General features: G+C 31.4%; 3 protein-coding genes and 2 long non-coding RNA genes across 5 annotated transcripts; 3 read left to right on the top strand and 2 right to left on the bottom strand.

Annotated features, from left to right (window-relative positions):
• Window positions 1-982: 982 nt before the first annotated feature.
• On the bottom strand, window positions 983-5,148 carry LOC107360354 (uncharacterized). Its single transcript, XM_015926987.3, has 3 exons — window positions 4,656-5,148; window positions 4,320-4,563; window positions 983-2,471 (listed from the first exon to the last, which is right to left on the bottom strand). Exons 1-3 carry the CDS (start codon window positions 4,789-4,791, stop codon window positions 1,613-1,615), a joined length of 1,239 nt encoding a protein of 412 aa, XP_015782473.1. The 5' UTR covers window positions 4,792-5,148; the 3' UTR covers window positions 983-1,612.
• A 90-nt stretch (window positions 5,149-5,238) lies between these two features.
• Window positions 5,239-9,319, top strand: LOC107360357 (uncharacterized). The gene is made up of 3 exons (XR_001568286.3): window positions 5,239-5,399; window positions 6,984-7,028; window positions 7,106-9,319. It is a non-coding gene; the product is annotated as an uncharacterized LOC107360357 (long non-coding RNA).
• A 1,569-nt stretch (window positions 9,320-10,888) lies between these two features.
• Window positions 10,889-13,749, bottom strand: LOC107360356 (uncharacterized). The gene is made up of 2 exons (XR_001568285.3): window positions 12,970-13,749; window positions 10,889-11,518 (listed from the first exon to the last, which is right to left on the bottom strand). It is a non-coding gene; the product is annotated as an uncharacterized LOC107360356 (long non-coding RNA).
• Window positions 13,750-17,657: 3,908 nt separating this feature from the next.
• LOC107360350 (RNA 3'-terminal phosphate cyclase-like protein) lies at window positions 17,658-19,003 on the top strand. The gene is made up of 2 exons (XM_015926984.3): window positions 17,658-18,170; window positions 18,250-19,003. The coding sequence occupies exons 1-2, from the start codon at window positions 17,726-17,728 to the stop codon at window positions 18,954-18,956; spliced, it is 1,152 nt and encodes a 383-aa protein (XP_015782470.2). The 5' UTR covers window positions 17,658-17,725; the 3' UTR covers window positions 18,957-19,003.
• Window positions 19,004-19,341: 338 nt separating this feature from the next.
• Window positions 19,342-24,318, top strand: LOC149094220 (glutathione S-transferase Mu 4-like). Its single transcript, XM_089267443.1, has 3 exons — window positions 19,342-19,353; window positions 19,962-20,065; window positions 23,984-24,318. The coding sequence occupies exons 1-3, from the start codon at window positions 19,342-19,344 to the stop codon at window positions 24,255-24,257; spliced, it is 390 nt and encodes a 129-aa protein (XP_089123569.1). The 3' UTR covers window positions 24,258-24,318.
• Window positions 24,319-24,451: the final 133 nt, after the last annotated feature.

The following is a 24,451-nucleotide window of genomic DNA, read 5'->3' as shown; positions in this document are numbered from 1 at the left end:
CAACAGTTTCCTTACCATCTCCATTTACTGAGTGTAAAAGGTTGGAATTTTTCAAATTCAGGATCGATTCCATGATAAAGCCATTGAAGCATAATTTTAACCAAACAAAGAAACCATGGACACCAAATGAGATATTCAATGTTAAATGTTAAAAGTTAACATTGCCATTTTGATTAAACAATTGAAACGCAAGATGAATGAATAAAAATTTCATAATTGCTAACAATTGAATGGATATTTGAATATTCCTGTTGGTTTCTATTGATTAAATGGGATTGTCGTCATTGTATTCCTTGATTGTTCTCGTCTTTCCGTGGGTAAACTGATTCGTGTTTCCATTCACCAATGATACGTCAATCAGGCAATTAGCGTCTATGTCAAGTTGACGCAAATTGGATTCAATTACCATTCATCTCATCAAATTGACACAACACTGAAAACAAAACATATCTTCAACCTTTCCTAATCCAATTTGTTGTTCACTAAATTCACAAGCTTCGCAATATCATCTTAAACTTCCATATCTTCCATGAAATAGTCAACAAGACAACATATTTGAGTAACAAATCTCAATCAATCAAAAATCAAACTTGATACCGATTCAAACTATTGTACAACCAAACATCATTATCATTTCAATTACTTCAACCATCTAGTCTTCATCTAATCATTAAACAACCTTATTGTGATTAACGGCTAAAACAACTAAAAAGTTAAACTCCAACATTTCCCATTATTCTCGATGTCAACTTCATTTTACATTCCTACCAAAATTTATCAGCCAAATGTTCATTACTACGGTTAAATCGAGCTCATTTCAGTCAACAAAATTTGCATTTTGATCAATTCTCATGTGAATCTCAAAAGCAGCTAAAACACAATCAGAAACCAATAATGGTTGTCTTCAAAAACATTTATATTTATGTCGCTATCTTCAACTTACAAGTGTTTAATTGTGATTAACTTGGTATAAATGTTATCGTTTCATGTAAAAGGCAAAATTCGTATTTTGTACTTTATAATGAAAAATAAACAACTTACATGCTATCATTTTCAACTGATTATTAAACAATACATTAAATAAAGTGACAATTATGATCATTTAAATTTGAGATTTACATTTCGATTCAACATTTCTTTTGAATCAACTTAATTTCAATAGGCGTTAATTGTTTCAATAAATATGATCATTTGTTTTCACTAATTGGTTCTATTTAATTTACAATCTAAATGTTTGACTGAGTTTTTAAATAGCAGTAATAATTTAAAACATTGACACTTAAAAAAACATGAATCAACAAAGTTAATTAACGTTTGGTGATCAAATGGTTTGGGGCTTATTTAAGTTGTATTAAAGGGTGAAGATGATTATGCTATTATTAAACACAGGATGATGATTATAACGATGAAAATAAAATAAAAATGGACTAAGGATTGGTTATTAATATTAATTTACAAATTGAACCCTAATCAAACCAAGGCCTTAATGATCAGCAAATATTAAATTGATTGAAATTTACAATCTTACCTTTAATTATAACTCTTTTTGATGATTGACATTCTGATCTTTGTTTTCATTTGCTGTTTTTGTTTATGCTAATAACAATCACAATTAACCTTTATTCTGTTCTTGGTTGGCTTTCATAGCTTCAAAGACAGTTTCATATAAGCGAACATTGAGAACAATTTGATTTAGGGTTGAAACATTTAAGCTTGTCAGATAATCAATAATTGAATGACCCAAAGGTGATTTAACCTTATTTTTATCCATTTCATAGAGACTGACTCGAAGAGGAAAATCATCAACAGAAATTTCAATTGAATCACTTTCCTCATTGAATTTAACGAACGATCCTTTTCGAGATTTAATCAGAGGCGTTTCCATCAGTGGAGCTGGACTTTTCCCTGGATTGGGTAGTGTTCCGGGTTCACTTTCAGTTGATGTTGACCGACTTGTCCTTCCTGGTCCAGTTGAGCTAAGAGTTGATGATTGCCGGGAGAGCAAGAAGACATCTCGTACATCAGACAGTCGATAGACTCGAGCTAAAACTCCTAAAGGCAGATATCCACTTGATAGACCACGAGCACGGACAACTCTACGGAAAGTAGACTCTTTGGGTTCAATGGATCGTTTCAAATGTTCACATTTAACCAGAGTAACTTTAACCAAATTGGTCTCAGAATCGAGGGACATTGAGATGGTCAATTGAGGCTTCTTTTCATTTCCAGAGTTATTTACAGTAGAGACTGTAGCCACTGAATTTCCTGGTAGTTTGTGGTTCATTGAATTACGTTGATGGTGTCCTTTAACTGATGTTTCACGCGACAATGGTTGTACTGGGAATGCACGGACAGTTCCTTTAGGTCCAACAGTCAATTCATGGGTCATTGAAATTTGACTTTTTCTTCTTCCTTCGGGAAATTCTTCCTCTGACGAGGAATCGCTTGTCAATGAGGCATAAGACGATGATCTAATAGGAAGGATAAAAAATCAATTAGTTTTTGCTATTATTCAATCAAACATTTCTTTGCCCAGTTCTTTGACTCTCTTCATATTACTCGATACTGGAAGGTTGAAATCTCATGATATAACGTAAATTAATGCAATAACATCTTCTGTTCTTCATTTGCGATAGTGAAGCTTTAATATCAAAATCTAATGTTAGGTCATCAACTATCATAATTGATAACTAGTAAATGGTAATAGTTTGACAGATTTCTAGAACTTAAACTTGGATAATACCAAATCAATCCCAATCAATAATAATCGTTTCTTTGCATTAAAATGTTTTCAAATCAACATTCTGTTCAGATCATTCATGCCTCAACTTGTTTGCTTGCTAACTCAAGTAATTGAAATAGCTGGCAAAGTCAATTTTCACTTTACAAGTGTTTTCATTTTGCTGCTATTGTGTTGTTGTTTGTTTTCAGTTTTTGATCGACTGGATCAATCAATTATGACCATCGACAAACAATTCAAGTAGCATAAAATATTAATGATTGAGCATTCAGGAAAGAGATTCATCATGAAATCAGGATATAAATGAAAAACAAACTATATAAATCAACTATAACCTTTTATGAAACAATTTTCTGAAATATCATTTTGATAAAAGGAAAGGCAAAAAAGCCATTCTCTCAGTTACCAAACAACTTATTTTATTAATAGCTATTGAATTATTATTAATAGCCGTATGTTGATAGTTTTATGAGGGACAAGAGGAAGAGCAATCACTATTATCAAAATTATCATCAAATTATGTTTCTATTATACTGTTTTTTTGTAATAAAATTTTCATTCATTTGCCATTAACAAGCTTAAAAAGAACAATAAGAGTTGAATTGAAATGGAAAAATATTTCCAATCATTGAATTGTTGTTAATATCGGTAATGGTTTTAAAATTGAAATGCGTAATAGTATCAATAACAGTATATCAATAGAATAGATTTTTTATGACTTTGCCAAATTGAATTCATTGTAAAATAATTGATCAGTTTTTGTCAGCTTATCTGGTTCTTATGGGTTATTCAAATGAAGCCTCGTCACCTTGAAACCCTCATGCGGGTTCAACTGAATCATTATTTCAAGATCAACATAAGAGACAAACGACTCTAATGATCAACAACCATTAATCACAATCAGAATAAGTTCATGAGAAAATTTGAAAATGAAAATATTCTTCTAAAGAAAATAGCTTTTCAGAAGCTGAGTAATAAAAGTATTGGAAACATTAATTTATATGAGCAACGATTGTTTGATAGCGTTTCCCAGTTTTGACTACAATACAAATGTAGCCTTTAGTTTTGCTGATAACCTCCAAGTTCAGATTGGCTGAATCAGTCAATCATTAGGTTTTTAAACATTTTCATTGGAAAATATAACCATGAAAAATGATCTGCTTATTCTAAATAAACTTGGAATAATTTAGGATGAATAGAAGATAAAATATTGAAATTTACTTCGATAAGAATAGGTTTTAAAATGATTCTATGTTCATTGAACGTCAAGTGTAAATATTAGCTTTTCTGACCTGGAAAGGTTGAAAAAAAGCTGCACAGAAATTGAATTAGTTTCAGCTAACAGAGTTAATTTGAACTCATTGATGATTGAATGAGCAAGATGGCTTTAGTGTACCATCTTGATCACAGATATCATCGATAATTGATTAATTATTGTAACTTAATTGCATTTACTCAGTTAGCTTTTAGAGACTAACTTTAACTATCTTTATAGAGTACTGATTCAATGGTGATACTTACAAACACACGCACATAACAATTTAAAGAATGGACAATGTAAGTATTAACAATTACGTACACCTTAATCCTTCTGGTAATTGGCACAAAATTTCCAATATTAACTGAAGATGAGTTTGGAGGAGTCAATTCATCAGAGTAACCCGATTCTTGGCCATTATAATTGGCTGATTTACTGGTTCCAATTCCTTCCAATGGATTAAGACTTGAACTTTTCCTTTGACGAGCCTTATAAACCAAAAGAATACTTATAACGGTTATGAACAGTCCGAATATAATAAGCATGGTCCAAGCAACGAGAATGCCTTTTTTAATTGTTAGAAAAATAAAGTAAATTAAAAACTAAACAAACAAACAATCAAGTTAAATTGATGAAAATGACAGTAAATCGGATTACCTGAAGTCATGAACAGTTGATCTGTTAAAGAGCTTGAAGTATCCATTGGATTCATACTTATTATAGCTGGTTTTTGAGCCGATGGAATGGATATTGAAGAATCCATTAGTCGTTGTCCATCCATCATGCACAACATACACTATTAATCTGAAACAATTCCTTTGATAATCATAATTGAATGTACCATAAGTGAAATAAAACAAAACAATCAAGTGAACACCGCAAGACAAAGACAAGCAGCTAAATCCAGATGACAAGGGTTGATACCAAACGTAAGTTACACAAGGCCAAGGTTTAGATGATTTGAGACGATAAACTTTATCACAATTTAATACTATTATTTGATAATTGCACAACAATTAGTTACATAACAATGATTCCAGAGTAAATAAAAATCATTCAAGTTTCAATTGATTAATTATTCAATGATCAAGAATTAAGATAAAAAGTAAAAAGGGTTTAAAGATAAGCTAAAATTAACAAAACTAATCAAAATGTGTTACTAAGACTTGACGGTTTGAACAAAACAAACTCTGTGTAACCAGTTTCGATGGCAACCATCTTCTGCTTCTTTTACCAGTTTCTTTTGCTCTTTTCGTCATTCCTAATATTATTATCATCATCATTATTATTATTACATTTATATTTATTCTGTTAGAAGTTAATGTCACATAATTAAATGATGATGATAATCAAGTTTGTTTGTCAGTTTATTCAGCTTCTCACGCAGTAACATACAAAAAAGTAAGTACATCTTATTCCTCCCCTTTAACCACCTCCACCCTTACCTTACCCTTACCCAGAACCATGTTCAACTCTCTTCCTCCTCCTACCAATGCCACCTTTTCCATCTTCCACCCTCTCTATCATTGTCAGTAAACAACCTTTGACTACAATCAAATTGACAATTTGTATTGTGTCACCTGTTTCATTAATTTACGTTCAGCGAAAGTGAACAGGTTAATTCATCAACACATATTGTACTTTGAAAGTTATTTACTTTCTAGTCTCATTTCAACGTCCGTCAATATCTTATATCTTTCAATCAATCTATCGCCAAATAATTGATTATTATACGTATTTGTGAACCTTTCTTTCATCAAATACAAATTGACCATTATTTAAAGATTCAATTGAACAATTTTCCCATTTATCAATACACAAATCTTATAGTAATCAGTCATTCCCATATCCAATGTTATTTAATTTCAATGATCCATAATATTCATGGTGATTAACAATATGGTTAGTCGTGTGTGCAGAAGACCATAAGCTGTAATCATTTAATATTCAATTCTTGGAAAAATAGTTTTCACAATTGAAAAGACTCCAACATTTCACCTCAAAATATCTATTTTTACGCTGACAAATGTCAAAAGATTATCTGTAAATTGTATCGTTAATCAATCAAAATTGTACCATATTCAAAACTTGAAATCCATTATTATTTCATTGATTTGAAAAGATCATTATACATTATCATTGTAACCCAAATTGAAAGTAACAAAAAACATCTAAATATGACTATTTAAACCCAATTTGCTAATATTAATGTACATTTATATCTTTCGTAACTCATTCGTTTCTTGACGTTGTTAGCAATGAACATATTGATTTGAATCAGATTATATCATGAAAATAACTAAATCTTATTATTATCTGAATAATTGATTGGGAACAACGAAATGCTTTCCTTAAGATTGTTTTGTTTCATCTTAAACCATTTGTTGCCTCATTTTTGATACAAATTAACCACTGATTGTATGGATTAATTATTCAGCAATAATACTCTTAATCATGTTCTTAGTCAAATTACTTGATTGTATCAAAATTGTACATCGATTGTTAACCAGAAATAGATTAATTTTAAATATTAATAAGCATTACTGACCCATTAATATTAATAGTATTGCTAATAATCAGTTCAATATTGTACAATTAATTTTGATTCACGATGTTAATCTGTTGTATTTCAATTTCTAGTCAACAAAATTTTTAACTCATCAACTATGGTTTTCAGTTTGCTCATTAATATTGATTCAAATCGATCAATGACTTGATTAACAATTCAACCATCAATTAAACAACTGCTTGGTGTTATTGATTGATTATTTTGATCAAACAAACAGAATCAACTGAATCAAATTATTGCTATTTATTGTGTGTTTTATCATTGTTATGCTTTCAATTAAATGTTAGAGGTTAAAAGTAATAATGATTTTGTGTTAGTTTCTCATACAATTGGCTTAAATTGAATTGATTTTATTTAGAAAACAAAAGTTAATTTAATTTAATTGTAAGATTTTAAGTCTCTTTGTTTTTCCATAGATGGCGTTAGAAGTTTGCCGGACGATAAAAATTGGAGGCTTTAAGGTAATAAATGTTTATAGCTTTAATCAAAAACAATCAACTAAATCTTTGAGTAAATTGTGTCTTTTAATTGTTTATAGATGTCTTGAACTCTTCTGGTGAAGTGACCCGCCATTTGGTTAATTGTCTTGGATTTGATTTGCAGATGATGTCTATCAAACTCTCATCTATGTTTCTTTGGATTACATTCAGACCTTGGTTCTTGTTTACAATCATAAAGTGTTTTTTGTTGGATTGATTGAGGAATTGGGTTTACTTTTTATTGACTATGGATTGAGTTGTAAATCACATTTCCTTGTTATGGAGTCACTTACATTGACTAATCTCAGCCATTAACAGTTAGTCATGGGTCGACCTGTTATCAATGGCTCGGTGAAACCAATCAGACAAACCAATTATGTCTAATGACTAACCAATTAAAAAAAAACTCGCACAGTTTTTTTTGGTAAAATGCTGTTGTTGGCCATATTTTAAAGCAATGATATCTTTTTCATCTCAAGTCTATCAATATCTCCAGTTTATATATAAAAAGGTATATTCATTCCGTTGGTTTGATACGATAAAGTGGGAAGATCGATGACTTTAAAGTACGTCAACTTGTTATAAATAATCAGCGTGATAATTGCTTGTCACCTTGTCTCTTCGTTACTCTTGGTGCTCTTTCCCAGGCATTGTCAGCAATCTGGACCTAAAGAGTTGATGATTGTGATATCTTTCCTTGAATGGAAACGTTAATTGGTGTATATTAGGGGAAAAGCTGGTATAATTGGTAACTTTATACCCCGCCACAATCAACACCATCATCTTCATCTTCACCACTATTGACAATTATCTAGCATGTTCCATGTATTTGAGTCCAAAGTATACCAAAAGTGACAGTATTGAGTTTTTCCTGTTAAAATTGTGAAGAGTCGCTCCTAACAATAATAATAATGATAATCTAATAATTCAACAACACGGTGGAAAATATAATAGGCAAAATCTTCAATCAACAATATCAATACTCTCTTCAACATGTCCACCCCGACTTTTCTACCCCTAAATTATCACCATTAACTGTGCACATTGTCAATGATGAGGAAAAGGAAAAATGATGAGGAGATACAATCAAATGATGATGGAAGTAACTTTTTGCTGTTCGTGATTACTATCATTGATTGCCGTTAATTTATTGCTCTTTTTAACGCGGATCTATCCTTTTCCAGTCAATCGAGAAACATTGAACGACTGATATGACTCTCAATGTCTGTAACATGGCTGATAAGAGTATGGCATCAATGACTCTACAATTTCGTTGATTTCCCGCTCAATCGTCATTAATCTCGCATTCCAACCCAACAATTGGTTTATGGAGCTTCATATCCAATCAAAAGCTCAACATCAGCAAGGAAAACTCGAAATTCTTTAATTGATTGGCAATCTTTTCAGCACATAACAAAGATAATATGGTCAGTCACAACCATTGATTTGGCTTTTTAGGATTCTACAATGAAATTGATAATTGATTACTATCTTGGAATCCATGGTTAAAGGATTCTGACAAAGGTTTCTCTATCATATGATTATTAATCTATAAGTGAAAAACTTGAAACAATTGATATTTTCTTAGTGAATTCATTGAGTAATTTCCCGTTACCATGGCCACAACTTGACTGTTTTATTACTATCTAATGCAGAATCAACTGATCAACCAAATCAAATCCTTCATGCCTGTTAAAATCGGATCAATCAAGTTTCTCTGTTGATCCCTACAATTGCTGAATCAATAAATGTTATCAAATTTGGAAGTAAACGAAACTTATGTTGAATCAAGATTAAAATTTTTTTAACAGTTGGTTATAACGACCGGACAAGATTTACAAGTTAAAGTCAACGATTGGTAATAACATGCAACATGCAAACAATTCACGAGAAACGAAGAAAGTTCAAATGGACCGAAAATAAGTGAACTTGTAATCAAAACATTATCGTAACACTTATTGATGAATTATCCTATTTATCAAGACACTACAATGGATACAGATAATGTTAAAAGTTACTTTGATTGTAGATATTTATAACTTTCATTATTTATTCTTTTAATTGTTGACACCAAATAAGGTGATTTAACAGGTTCAATCAGCTATTTGTAATACAAATTGTATTTCTGTCAATTTGATCCAGAAACCATGTGATTACAAAACTGAAAATATTGGAAATTGAAAAGGACACCAAAATTGGGTTCTCAATGATTTACCCAACCAGAAAACCGAATATTATGAATCTGATAATGAAAGACACACAAGATGCTTATGATTAAACTGGTTATTTATATTAGGTAATTGAATTTTCTCAGGATTTTTTACCAGATTGTTTCTGATAACAACTATCATTGGAAAGAGGAAACAATCAAACGATCAGTTTTAAACAATTATTGAACTAAGCAAAACATTGAGCAAGCATATTTAACCTTCTTTGAAGGTTAAGTTTCGCATCTTTCACTAACCATTATCAATTGTAATCTTTAATCAAACCAAATTTTCCCAATATTAAATGTGGTAATGAAATAAATATATGGTTTAATCATCATCTTCACTAGTGATCAGTTTAGATTGCAAAATGTTCAATGATCAGAGAGAAAGAAAAAAACACAATTCTGGTATTTCTTTACCATATTCAACAATTTGTGGTTGATTTAATCAAATTACATTACTAGAATTTTTGTTATTGCAATTTAAGGTTGAAAAGACAATTGAAACTGTCAAGGAACAATAAAATGATAACAAAAACAATATTGGTAATAATAGTAATTATGTTGGTTTAGTGATGCGCTTTGTAGGCTTTGGATGACGATCTTTCTGGATACAAATGATTGTATCAAATTTGATTGTCAACTTGATTATCATTTACAACAAATTGAAAGATTAAATTAAATGATAATGATCACTATTCAGCCCAAAACATTGAAATTGCATGTTTTGGGACACAATTGATTCTAATCACCTGATCTAAGGCCCTTTAGTTATATAAGTATTGTTTACCCTTTTTTTATTTTGATCGTTGTTTGTTGAATCAACTCAAGGTAATCAAAACAAGATCAAATGACGAGTTAATCATCGCCAATTATTGATCAATATTTGGTCATAATAAATATAACCACAACAAATCAAGGTTAGTTGTGTAAAGATTCAACAATTTGTAAAATGTGACTTGATTTAAAACAAAACATTGATTTTACTTCTCATCGTCAATAAATTGATTCCAGTCTGATCAGTCTAATGATTAACCTTGACCCGAATCAATTGGTGATACTAATCTAACTCGGATAATTGTGCTTAAATTGTTAACGGTTAAGTTGTTAAATCGAAACAAGATGTTAACAGCAATCTTTCTTGGTTGCTTGTAAAAGCCCTGTCAAGTTGAATTCAAGTTAACTAACGGCTAATTTAACTATCGGATCATAACATCGGAAGAGCCTGTCTTTAATCACCAGTCTAGTGAATCATCTAATGAAATTGATAACTGAAATCAAGGTTGACAAACACTGATTTCAAGGCTATCAATTTTCTTGAGGTATTTCCTGAGATCTTCACTGATTGAATCATTGTAATTGTTTTGCTTAGCGTTTTGCTGAAATGAAACAACAATTAATTTACTCAATGAAAGTATCAATCAATAGATTAATGATAATGAAAGAGAAAACAATTTCACTATTACAATAATCTAGTGAACTGGTTTCAAGTATTTTTTAAACTGTTAACTTCATTCAGACTCAATCCTTCGCTGATTAACCTAAATTGCTTGTTTCAATTCAAAATCATTTGAGTTGAAATAAAAATGAAATCTCAACTTATATCCAGAAATACAGTAAGAAAATCTAATGATAACCTGAAAAACAACTTTTTATCGATAATGTTTAGTAACAAGTACTAATTAAAGTAGGACATGGATGAAAGATTAATGTTCATTACTCTAATTAGGAGACTGATTGATTAAACATATTCATTTATGGTTAAACTGTCTAACACGTTAAATTGAGATTGACTGACGATTGAAGCTACTAAAATGAACCTTTTCAACTAGGAATTGCAAAATGTTGCAGTAATTTGATTGTTGCATGTTGAATGGTTTTTTTGAATGTTTAGATATAGTTGACTTGATTATTTAACTTTCCATAGGTAAATCACAGGTTCAAGTGGTACCATTAGATAAGGCCAGGAAACTTTTGAGTACTTCCACCGATTATAACAATGTTTATGATGTAGATCAGATGATCCATAGGCCTCCTTAATTGTAACATTTGACTTGATTTTATTTAGTGGTTTCCCGTGGTTGGAAGGCTTTCAAATTTCCAAATTTTCACCAACGAAGTGACAGATTGGGCAACAATTGAAATCTTAGGCCTGTCTAAAATTAGCGCCCAAATCTTTTAGTGTAAATCATCCTCAATCCTAGTTAATGTGATTAAATGCAATGCTAACCAGGAATAATGATTGAAGCCAAGAAATCGCAGTCTGAAAGAGAGGAAAAAAAGAGAAACAAAATTAGTATCGAAAAGTGAATGAATGAAAAGCCAGACTCGTAAAAAATGAAATCAAATTTGTGTTAAATTAACTCATAGTCAAGTGTTATTTATTTTGGGAAACTGTGGGACTTGATTTGTATGAGCACAACACAACACTTGGAAAAAAATGGATCAAGATGGAGATTAAATTGTTATAATAAATTAGCAATGATACTTTTAAATGGGGTTTTAGCTGAAAAGGTTATGATTAACTTGAAAAGTGTATACTTTTGCCAGGTTAATAATAACATGGATGTGAGTTACAAGTGAAAACTATGATTAGTATCACAATTTTGTGGTTTGCTTTCTTTTAAATAGACCATTTGTTTGCTAAAATTAGTTAACGGTTACATTTAAATTGTGCTTAATTTAAGCTTTAATTTGCAACTATATTTAGATGCCCAATTAGATTGTGAATCAATTGTGATTGCAAGGTAAAAATTGTAAATGAAATATAAATAGAGCCAAATATAATTAAATACTACTGAGGTGAACCTTGAAATTGTAAAACCTAACATGCATAATGATCCCAATACTGGGTATAATAATTACCTAGGATGATGATAATTATTATATTTGTATTTAATCGCATTTCTTACATTGTTCTGGTGGAATATATAAAACAAGGTAAGTTTGATCATGATTCTGATGATTGAATAAAGAGTCAACTCCCATTAATTGGTCATTAAATTGGTTGTAAATCACTTTGGTTTACTATTAATTTTACTTCCAAGGTTACAGGTTGATATACTAATCAGCTTTCACTGTTTCTTTATTCACTCAACATGTAATAATGGCAATAGCAAAGGTATCATAAGTCCATAATTGGATATATAAATTAATTGCAAGTTTACATTGAAATACATGAGATATCTGGTCAATCTGAAAGTGTTATTAATATTTATATGAACACTTTTCAAAAATTATATCACGATAATTTAATAAAATGTGTATAATATTTTAAATGGTAGCTTTTTATGACAAAATTGCCTACTATTGGCTTGGTCGTTGAAATTTACAAGTCATGCTGTACAATCAACTTTCGCTATTGCTAAATTTAGTTGAAATGGCTTTCTTTCAAACGATTAGTTGAAACAAAATTAAGTGATTGATTGACACAGACTAGGTTTCGTTAAACTGTAACAGCAAGATTTGCTTATAACACTTTATGCTTTCTTGTAATACTCAACATAGGGAATAGTGCCATTGGCAAAAAGCCTTGATGTATTGAAGGACATCATTTTTCATTCAATTCAATTCACATGTAATTTAGTATGTCGTCCAACTATTAATAATTTAGTGTTACTATTACGAGTAATTAAGAGGTTACATTTTTCAAAGAAAGGCCTAAATGGCCATCACACGATTAAATAATGGACAATAATTAAAAGACAAACTTACCTCTTTGTTAATGACATATTCAAATAAAGATGAAGGGGAAATAAACAAACAGTAAGGCGAAAACAAAAGCGACAATCTTGGCATTTCATAATATATCTGCAAGTTCAAATGATATTCATTAGATTATTAGGCATACCACAATATAAAGCGATAGAGTTTATTACTTAATATATTAAAAAACAGAAATAAACAACAATTTAAACACGATATTTACAATTCAATGTGCAAACAAAATGCGAGGGAAAAAATATAATCTTATATAATTGACCGATAGATGGTGTTGGAGATAAATATTCATTTTGTTGGTTAAACCAATTTTTACCCAAATTATTTGGGTATTTGATTGACCAGTAAAAGGTTTAAATATGATTAGCCAATGACTGTCGATTAATGGTTGAGTTTACTGCAATTTCATTCAGTTGGTAAAGACAGAAGCTCTAAATTTCCAGGGAAAGATTGAAGTCACCAGAAATTGATAAATTCTGGTTTTCAAGTGATTTCAAAATATCATATTTTACTAATTATCTCTTATTGATTTAGTATTAGCAGACAAATGCTAATAAAGATAATCATCTTACCCAATATCTACCCAATCATTAAACTGTGATGGTCAAAGTAAACATTAATCAGTGAGAATATAGTTGATAAGGAAAGCTTTAACATTATTCGACATGGGAAAAGGCAAACAATTTGGGAGGAATAGAGATTCCAGATTTGTTTGATGGATTATTAGATTGATAAACAATTAACTGGGGAAAAAGTTGAATAAAACAATTGTTGTTTTATAATCACTGTTGTTAACTTTAAACACTAAATCCAAAGATTAGGTAGCAACAAGCCAGGCAAACAGGCTTAATCTGACTCAAATCCTTAATTATTCATTAGGAAGTATATTCAATTGCCGGAAATAATTTCAATAGGTTAAATGTTGAATTTTAATCATCTCAAGAAAAATTTCCTCGTTTATCATAATCATCTACATCAATATCCGTCTACAAAGACTCTTATTACATCAATATGTGTATCTTGAAATCACTGGAAATTTACCTTTTCAATCAGATGATGTCAAAACTTTGGATAAGAATGATCATCTTTAATGAACAACATATGATTTTCACCATCAATGGAATCACCAATTAGTCTAATAACAATCAGCAAATCCATTTTAACCAAAATAATAACAACCAGCTGATCTTGAGCTCATCGCCATTCCTGTTGCATTGGATTTGTCGGTGGCTTGTTTTTCACTTCCAAATATAATTTCCATTGATCCAAATATAAATGGCATTCAAGTGACTATTCAATTAATTGAATAGTAACTAAAAATCTTGAACAATTAAATCAGGAAAATAGGAACAAAACGGAAGATTTATAAACAAATGAATCTTAATTGCTACCAATACAGAGCTGTCAACCTTGGCCTTGGTAGTTTCATTCAAACTAAACCTTAACTTTCTCTCCCAAATTGGATGAATATTGATTGATAATAAATGGTTGATTCCAATAATTTAGGTTTCCTGAAGGTACAAAATTAACCAAACCAGATTGGTAAACCATAAATAAGGCTGCATGGTATAATAAAAGCCCTTCAACGTATAGCTTAATGGTCAGTCTGATTGCAGATGAAGTCCACCAGCTTGTAATTTTCAATTCTGACAAACAAGATATTTTCCTCTGATGCAGTCGAGTTGTAAATCTAGACAATAAATGATTTGGAAATTTAAATTGTCTCCCATTTAGATGTAAATATCATAAATGATGATATAATTAACAATCCTTTAGTATTTTTCCTTGCTTCCTCCTTTACTCCGTATGTTGAATGTCACTCTTTTTCATCAATCATTCCATTTTTTTCAGCTCAATTTCTGGTACTCATTTTATCGTTAGATATTCAACTGGAAATCATAATTAATCTGGAATCAGCTAATTAGATCAAAGGCAATCAGTTTGGCATTATGATCCGACAAACGAGCTACCAACCATCTTAAGCTATACAGCCAGACATGATCAATCAATTTGGCTTACTTGTATGTTTACATTATTAAAATCAATTAATATTGGAAATGGGTTGTTGCAAGAAGATATAAATCAATTCTAATTAAATTGTTGGCCTTTAATGTTCAATAAAAAAACCAGAGAATTTCAAATTTTTCAATAGCAAGTTGCCTACTGTACTTTGATTACAAGTTTGAACAGAACTGTCAATAAAATATTTACAAAGATAAATTAATTAAACACCCCTTACGGCTATGGTATTCACCATACTGTGACTTCCGATTGACGTCTTCTTTATTTACATGTGAAGAGTATAATTTTTTAATAAACTACTATGAATATCGTCATATTTAAGGTTTATTTATTCACTCGATGTATTCATGGAATGTTGTTAACCAATAAAATGATAATAAGACAAGGATAAAAGGTAAAGTTTATATGTTCGACACTCATTTGATGGGGAAAATATCTCAACTTGACTGTGACAGCGTATGTTTTGTTTTTTTTCATATTACAGATGCCAATTTATATCTATGGTAATCAATCTGGGCTCACAATTATCTTAGATAATGTTAAGATTAAACAACTTAGCTGATTAAAACTAAAAAATGGAGTAGTGATTGTTTCTTACTATTGTGGGGTTGTTAATCGTTGTTGACAAATCTGGTTTTGATTTTGAATCGCTTTGAGCTCCTCCTGATTTGATTCCCCTGATTGTCGATCCTCACCACGAGATGCACTCCATCATCCAAACCATTCAAAGAGCAAGGTAAGATGATGAGAGAAAAAAAATGAGAGAGAGATAGAGTGAGAGAGAAAGCGACAGAGAGTGAGAAAGAGAAAAGCAGATAAAAAGTGTAAAGAAAGAGAAAACTGTATCCCACTTTAATGTTGAACAGTCATTTTAGTGTTGCGAGCAAAACCATTTAAAGCTCAATCGAGTTGATGAATTTAACTTCAGTCGTAACCTAACCATCAAGCTTAAAAGTAGTTAATAATTAACTGAGAAGTTAACTCTCTTTACTCTTTCCTTGACTTGCTTGAACATCTTTCATTGTTGACCTTTGTTAAATTGTTAAACCTTGTTAAAAACATTTTACTTATTGTTTCACTACTTTTACTCATCACTCTTCGTATTTCTTCTTATTAAGATCAACAATCGAAAAAGTCTTCCCTGCTAATTCACAGCATAATTTGTTTGAATATGTCTTCAATTGATTATGATGATTCCCTATCTTCGGCTGGTTACCGAATTGTACGACGTTTTGGAGCTGGTATCCCTGATGGTTGTTCAATACCTTTAAGTTTAAAGCTCGAAGAAGAGAAACAAATCCAACAACAACAGCAACAACAAAGAAAACTGTCAGTTCACCAACAAATCCAAGAGGAAATTGTTCGTCGTTCCTATGGTTCTTGGTCTCGAAGATCAGTTATTGCTCCATGGGTTTACCAAGAAGCCAATCTATTTCAATCTGAGATCATTCAAAAGGCTCGACAAAAAGCGGAACATCATAGAAGTTTACTTTCAAAATTGCGTAAAAGTTTATTCCCAAAAAGGAAGCATCGAAAGACTGCTGCTAGTTTAACTTCAGATGGAAACTCTGAGCATGAATCAATTGATAATGATCCTAATTCAGTGTCAAGTTCTTCCCTTGGTTTCTTCGTGGATCCATCAGTTCCTGATGAGCTCAAAGTTAACCCCGAGCTTCTTTTACTTAACCTTCCTGAACCTTCTGAAGAATCTGATCGTCAGTTATTAAATGAAATTAAAGAAGGTCTTCGGATATTTAGACGATCAGTCCGACGATCAACATCTTCTGCTAACTCGGCAGGATCAGAAGAGTATGAGGCTGATTACTTGGATGACAAAGAAGATGGACTTTCTCATCATAATAGCTTAGAAATGTCTCATTTGGACAAATCAATATCACCGACTGGCCTAAACGGGATAAACTTTTCACCTGATGGTGTTACTTTCATCTCATCAGGCTACATCCACAATTTTGATCACCATTTATACATTGATGATGATGATGGTGATGAATCTGAGAGAACACGTCTTTAAATCAAATCAACCCTCCGTAATTAGATTTCATTTTTGATAAAGGCGCCTTATTTCATCAATTAAATTTTCCTATTTTATATTGATTAAAAATGCTAGTTCATTTTGACATCAATTGTATATTTATGTTACCTCAAATCTCATGAATGTAATTTTTTGACCATATTCATCGAAAAAGAATTTATCTACAAAATAAATGATTGTATTGAAATGATTAATTTTCATAAAAATTTGTTTATATTCATGCAACTGAGTTGCCACTTTTCTGTTGAAACAAATAAAATTTGTATGATTGACTATTTAAAATTGACATCAATTTTGATATTTTGAGCCCGATCACCCATCAAGCCGATTATCAAAGATAGAATCAACTTTAAGAAACTGAAAACTGAGTCAGTTTATTGAACTTTGCTCTATCCAGATCGACTCAACTTTATTTGAGGATCGCGAGTAAGAATGATTAATTAAACCAACCCATCGTTAGAATTCAAGTTTTCTAATTTTCAAAGATTTTAGACACTAACGATTTTCCCTTAAGCTTTGACTTGAAAATCTCTCTTCCTAACTCTCTGTCGCTTCTCACTCACTTTTCCTTCTTTTGCTTTGGTCATGTGATTCCCACATGTTTGTCTTTAATGGGTTCTGTGTTTTGAATTTTATTTTTCATTGTTTAGATTCGAATTTCACACTCAACCGAAGATGAGTGTTTCTGTGAGTAAAGATTACATTTTTGAAGGGTCTAACTGCTTCCGAATTAGGATAATGCTTTCCATTCTTTCTGGAAAACCAATTATGATCGTCAAGATTCGGGTGCGAGAGGAAGAACCTGGTTTACTTGAATCTGAGGTGTCTTTTTTAAAACTGATCGTTAAATCAACCAATGGAAGTACCTTTATTATTGATGAGACTGGAACCCAAGTGACCTTCAAGCCTGGTCTATTACATGGTGGTCCTATTGAACACGATTGTGGACTGCAAAAATCAATTTCCTACTTTCTTCAGCCATTAATTATTCTTGCTCCCTTTTGTAAGGTACCAATTGAAGCTACTTTAACTGGGATAACCAATGATCAATTAGATGTTTCAATTGATGCACTACGTCAATCGACAATTCCACTTGTTTCAAAATTAATTTCAGTCTGGGGTAAGTGTTACTAGTTTTGTTTTTTACATTTTTAGCTTAGAGCCTAACTTATCCTCAAACTTTATTCTCAATTTTACAGAAAAAACTGACATCGAATTGACTGTTGTTTCCAGAGGAATGCGTCCTAATGGCGGCGGAAAAGTGTTTTTCAAATGTCCAATAAGAAATACCATAAAACCAATTAATTTACTCAAACCTGGTATTAAACGGATTCGTGGTATAGCATTAGCTACCAGAGTAGCTCCAAATATTGCAAATCGGATGATTGACGCAGCCAAAGGATTGCTCTTAAAATTTATTCCAGATGTCTATATTCATTCTGACCATTTAAAGGGGAAAAATAGTGGAAATTCACCCGGATTCGGTCTATCGTTAGTAGCTGAGACAACTGAAGGAATCCATTATACTGGCGAGGCTTACTCTAACCCTTCTGGAAGTGATAAAGGACCATCTTTACCTGAAGATGTTGCTCAAGAAGCCGTTTTTTGTCTTTTTGAAGAAATTTATCGAGGTGGCTGTGTAAGCTCGATAAATCAGAGTCTAGTTTGCTTGTATATGGCTTTAGGACAACCTGATGTTTCCAAAGTTGAATTTGGCCCATTATCACCATTTACAGTCCAATTATTGAAACATATGAGACAAATTTTACAAATTGCATTTAAATTGGAAGTAAAAGATAAAAGCGAAGAAGATGAACGAGATGAAGATTTGAGGAAAGGCTCTGAAAAAATCATGGCAACTTGTGTTGGGATCGGTTTTTCCAATCTTAGCAAAACAATAATTTAACTTGTATTTATTCTCAATCATTGCATTAAATTATAATTTGTATAAAATGTATAATTATTTCATTTTAAGAAGTTGATAGTTAGAATTAATCAAATTCTGTTTTTTGGTGTTTTATCAATTTAACAATAAATTGAGTGAATCTTTTATTCGATTTCTATTGCCCTTTCTTTAAGTCAATTGTTATTTAATACGTTCTGAAGGAAACGCAAAAGTGCTACTTTCACACCATATCCATCTTATCGTTTTGTTTTGGTCATTAATATATAATTTTGATTTAATAGTTAAAATGAGCTAGAGTCAACAAGTAATGTAAGTAAAGAGTTGTTTTACTCTTTGGCTACGGTCCTCTTAATAAAGCTTTGGTCCATATAACACCCTATCATATATGGTGGAAAAGGTACTTAATTCAATTAAAGCTAATTGAAGATGGAAAGAGTAAGATCGCTATGAGAATTTCTATGCGGTCTTTGGTCCAGTTTTTGCTGGAAATTCCAGGTACATTACATTGTATTGTACATTATTCACATGTTCGGCGCTTAAATGTTTAAGATTCAGTTTTGATTATTAATTGACTTGTATCTTGTCTTATTTTAGATTCAAACAATTGATTTAGGTAACGACTTTTGTACTAAGGAATACCTTAATGATGAATCATTAAATTGAATAAATTAATATCTTTGATTAATTTTAATTTCTCTGAAAAAATAAACTTTATGTCTATTCCGAGTATTTCTTAGCGACACCTTAACACAGATTTTCTTGATAAAATGTAACTCAGATAATTAATGGAGGAGATTTGGGAATCAGTGCATCATTTGATGGTATAATCATATGGTGAAGCAAGTAAAGAGTAAGATTAATTGTCGTGTGAGTCTAAAAAGGATTTACATTGAAAGAGTTGATTTGATTTCTTTTCCAGGATTATATCGTAGTAGAATGATTCACTGAAACAATAAATCACAGAAATATGTTTAATTTAATCAACATTAAAACATTTCTTCCTAGACTTCGGCAATTTTCTGCAATTTTTGTCGAATAAGAAATGAACTGGAAACAATCCGATCCGATATTGATGCTCAAGGTACCTTTGAAATGATGTATGCATTATGGTAAGCTTAATGACCAGAGTGAGCAGAGTGACCAAGAATTTGAGAATCGTCGATCTCATTTGGAACTTAGAAGTTGGTCCACACTGCAAACGCTTTTGGTTCAAACAAGTTCATCCTCGGTAATCGAGTTTCTTACATTGACTTTTTGCTCTACTCGACACTCGACTACATCAGACTGTTTAAACCTTCCTTGCTAAAGTCACGAAACCTGAAAAGCTATCTGGACAGGGTTGAAGCCTTGCCTGAAATTAATAAATATTTGATAAGCGAGAGCTTCATTCGACCCCTTATCACAGATACAATGGCCGGAAGGATCATTAACGTATTACCCTCTTATTATAAGAGAAATACAACCTTCAAACAATCAAACACTCTGCATAGTGATATTGTAGATGCTAATATGGTGAATGCAATTGAATTGTATTTGCATTAGAGTCGCAATTGTGAATGTTTAATGCAAACATTTAGCCATTGCAACATGATTCTAACTTGCATTACATTCGTTCATTCATACATCCATCTTCCATCTCTCATCAGGTTAATATCAAAAGCCATATTGATCAAGCTACTCCAAGCTTTCGTGCTTACAGGACTATATTATATTTTCATGAAACTGTGATAATATTTTTTTCAATTAATTTGTTGTTTGAAGGCCAATGGCCAAAATCAAGAGGACTTTCGATAAATTGAAAATGTGCTGTTTAATAACTTTTTTTCTCTGCGAAGAATAAGTTTTAGATCAGAAGTTTCTTACGGTCATAGTTACGGTCGGTTCAACTGAAAATCGAACTGATCTGTTGTAAAGAAACAGAGAATTTCATTTATCAAAATATGGGCCTTTTTGGTAGGCAATCGTAAGTAGGAGTGGTCCCTAAAAAATTGGACAAATTTTGAAACGAATTCCAACCATGTTAAGTTTCTTGGAATGAAGGATTCTATAGCTAAAATTGACAAGAATTTCATGAACTTTTCAGAAATGTAATTTTTGAATCAAAATATTCAATTTAATGAAAAAATGCCTTTAATTGAATGACTAGTGAAATTTAATAGTTCAGTTTTGTAAATCCCTATGAAGTTAGCGATGACTCCAACGACAATTACTAAATACTTTGGAAGTTATAAGCAGTCAAAGTTTGTCCAATTTTTTAGGGACCACTCCTTACATCAGTAAAAGGCGTTTCATGAAAAATTCTGATTTTTTAATTGCCCAAAAGGTGATCCAAGTTTTAACTTTGGACTCGATTTTTTTGAAAACTGTCGAAAGGAGAAATCTTTCAATAGCAATAATGGCCCAAGTTTTATGCCCCTACAAAAGCAAAAATCTCAACTGTTGAATCGAAAGTCAAAGTTTTCGTCTATAGTCCTTTTGGTCAAAGTCAATGAGGGTGACAATAATGGATCTATTAATTTAATTCTCACACATTGTCACCTTTAACATGAAAGAGATTAAACTTAATTAACCTTTTCAACACCTTTACTTGATCTTACTGGAATGGCTTAACCATAATGCTATTACATGTAATAATTGTTCAGATAAAATTTTTCAATTTCAGATCGATCAACTGTATGCTAATAAGACACAATCAGTTGTTGGCTTGGTAGGTATTTTGGTAGGCTGTGCAGTGATAGGTTGATCAGTTTCTGGTGAAACAGGTTTATTGGTTATCGTAGTAGGGTCGTTAATGAGATCAAAATCCGTCAATTGAAAAGAACCTAGTCCACTATGTACTCTCGTATCGTCAGTTGATTCAACATCTAAAAAAAATTGAATGTAATAACCTGGGTCAAGTGATCCAACCTCTAATAACTTGTCTCTCCATTCATTTGTATGATCTAAATCAAACACCTTTTTTGAACTTGATTCCAGATCATTTCTTAATCTAACTGTCATTGTAGCTCTATCAGCAAGGAAATGTGTGAAATTAAAGCGACAGTGTGCTGAGGTTTTACCAAGTCTTTGTGATTTAAGAATAGCTCGAAGATTATTTGAACGTTTTTCTGGAACAATAAAGTTTATTGGTTTATTTTTTCCTGGTATCTTAGCATCAAACTATTAATAATTTCCCTTGTATTTAGATACCGAAGCTAGCCGAGTTTTGCTGTGGTGGCTGGCTACTGTTAAAATTGGTATGTGGCTGGCTGATAGCTAGCTGGCAGTAGCTAAGCTAGCTTTGCTGCTAAATTCCCACTTAGGTGGCTAGTCATTGAAAAAGAGCAATATGATTGTTAAATTTCTTCATTAATGAAGTAAAATGTATAGTAAACTTGAAATGAAAGAAGTACATAGAGTTCAACTTGAAATTTGCAAATTTTCATTGATCAAGAAAATTTTGTTTACTCTTGAAGGACTGAGTTGAAAATATTTTAAAATGAAGAAAGTTACAAGGAAGCAAAAGTATCGTCTAAAATTGATTTAAATGAATTAAATGTCCTTCAATAGATCTTTTCGAGTCATAAAAAGCCTGAACGAGTTAAATTCGTAATAAAAAAGTGGCAAGCTAGCTAGTACAGTTTCAAGCTACTTTAGCCAGATAACGTTCTGGCTAACGAGTATTCAGGTGGCTGGCTAGCTAGCTTGTTTTCACTAGCTTCGGTATCTACTTGTATTCATCAAACTTAACCCAATAGTCTTCACCTTCATTGGTCCAGCCACAAAGAGATTGATTATTAAACTCACAAGGACCACAATAAAGTTCGTCCATGCCATCCAAACAATCAATATTGAAGTCACATAATCTATCATTTTGAAGACAAACGTCTCCAACATTTGTTTTGCAACGGAATTCATTTTTAGGACAGTCAGATGTTATCGTATTATCCTTATATTGATCTTCAGACCATGAACCACTATGGACCATTGAGTTCATTCAGCAAAATCTCCCACTTTTTCGACTTTGGTAAAAACCGTTACATGATAGCGACTTAAGATTGAAACCGAAATATCGCCATACAAAACTTGATAAATTAATGCATTATTGGAATCCTAAACATTTAAAGCCAACAGAAATCAATTATGAGTGTCGCATCCTGATCCTTTGGCATTCCTTCGTAAATGTAATTTAGAATTTCATTCGTTGTCATATCAGAATTCACATCCTTACAGAGGCCAACTTTTCATAAACGTAAGATTGGATCTTTTCATAGCGCATCAATTTTCTTTTCCTCATTTCTCTAACTACACCCTAATATTACATTATATTACATTATCAAAAGACTTTAATCTCACCAATTAAACAGCGTTTATAAAAACTTTAATCTCTAATCCATATTTTTATATTAACTGTTTATTTTTAATAAATCGTTGATATCAAAACTTCCACCTCAAGCTTGGTGCAATAAGTTTGGGGAAATTCATTTGAATTATGAATCGCGATAATTTGATTTATTCATCAAGGTTTTGAATACAAATTGATAACTCACTTTGATGAAATAATTCACTTTATGTTCATTTCGAGTAATTTTTAGTTACAACTTATCACAGCTTTTCTTGATAAAATGTAACTCAGATAAATAATGGAAGAGACTTGGGTGACAATTAATCAAACCATGATCTTTATTATCTTCATCACGTTTAAAAGTTGAAGCATCAGTTATACACCAGTGATGGTGTAATCATATGGTAAAATCAAGTAAAGCGTAAGATAAACTGTCGTGTGGATTTATATCGTGTGTTAAAAGGATTTACATTGAAAGAATTGATTAGTTTATTTCAAGGTTGTATTGTAGTAAAATGATTCACTGGATCAAAAAATTACAGAAATATGTTTTTAATCATCATTAAAACATTTCTTTCTAGACTTCGGCAATTTTCTGCAATTTTTGGCTAATAAGAAATGGACTGAAACAATCCGATCCGATATTGATGCTCAAGGTACCTTTGAAATGATGTATGCATTATGGTCAGCTTGATGACCAGAGTGAACAAGATGTGAGAATCGTCGAGCGCACTGCAAATGCTTTTGGTTCGCACAAGTTCATCCTCGGTGATCGAGTTTCTTACGTTGACTTTTTGCTCTACTCGACACTCGACTACATCAAACTGTTTAAAGTTTCCTTGATGAAACCACACGCAAACCTGAAAAGCTATCTGGACAGAGATGAAGCCTTGCCTGAAATCAATAAATATTTGAGAAGCGAGAGCTTCATTCTATTCATAATCATAGATACAATGGCTAAATGTAGAAATATGTAAATACCAAAATTCATGAGTCATAGTGATCTAGCTACTTCAAGCTTTCATACTTACAATACAATATTATATAATATTTTCGTAAAACTCTCAATAATTATTACAATTTATTTGCATTATTAATACTATTGAAAAAGGTATTGATTCAAAACACAATAACGTTATCTCACACATTGTCAACTTAAACATGGAAGAGA

Source organism: Tetranychus urticae, chromosome 2 (genome assembly GCF_039701765.1).
Source record: "Tetranychus urticae isolate SD_2017Ah chromosome 2, NJAU_TeUrti_SD_1.0, whole genome shotgun sequence".
NCBI classification, from domain to species: Eukaryota; Metazoa; Arthropoda; class Arachnida; order Trombidiformes; family Tetranychidae; genus Tetranychus; species Tetranychus urticae.
Note: the sequence above shows the minus strand (reverse complement) of the source record. Positions and strands in the feature narration are given on the sequence as shown.

Coding starts and splice junctions, on each gene's coding strand:
- LOC107360354 (XM_015926987.3), bottom strand. CDS start 4,791: ATGTTGTGCATGATGGATGGACAACGACTAATGGATTCTTCAATATCC. Junction 4,564..4,655: donor TCAACTGTTCATGACTTCAG/GTAATCCGATTT, acceptor CAATTAAAAAAG/GCATTCTCGTTGCTTGGACC. Junction 2,472..4,319: donor ATTACCAGAAGGATTAAGGT/GTACGTAATTGT, acceptor CCTTCCTATTAG/ATCATCGTCTTATGCCTCAT.
- LOC107360350 (XM_015926984.3), top strand. CDS start 17,726: ATGAGTGTTTCTGTGAGTAAAGATTACATTTTTGAAGGGTCTAACTGC. Junction 18,171..18,249: donor AAAATTAATTTCAGTCTGGG/GTAAGTGTTACT, acceptor TCAATTTTACAG/AAAAAACTGACATCGAATTG.
- LOC149094220 (XM_089267443.1), top strand. Junction 20,066..23,983: donor GAAATGATGTATGCATTATG/GTAAGCTTAATG, acceptor TGATGACCAGAG/TGAACAAGATGTGAGAATCG.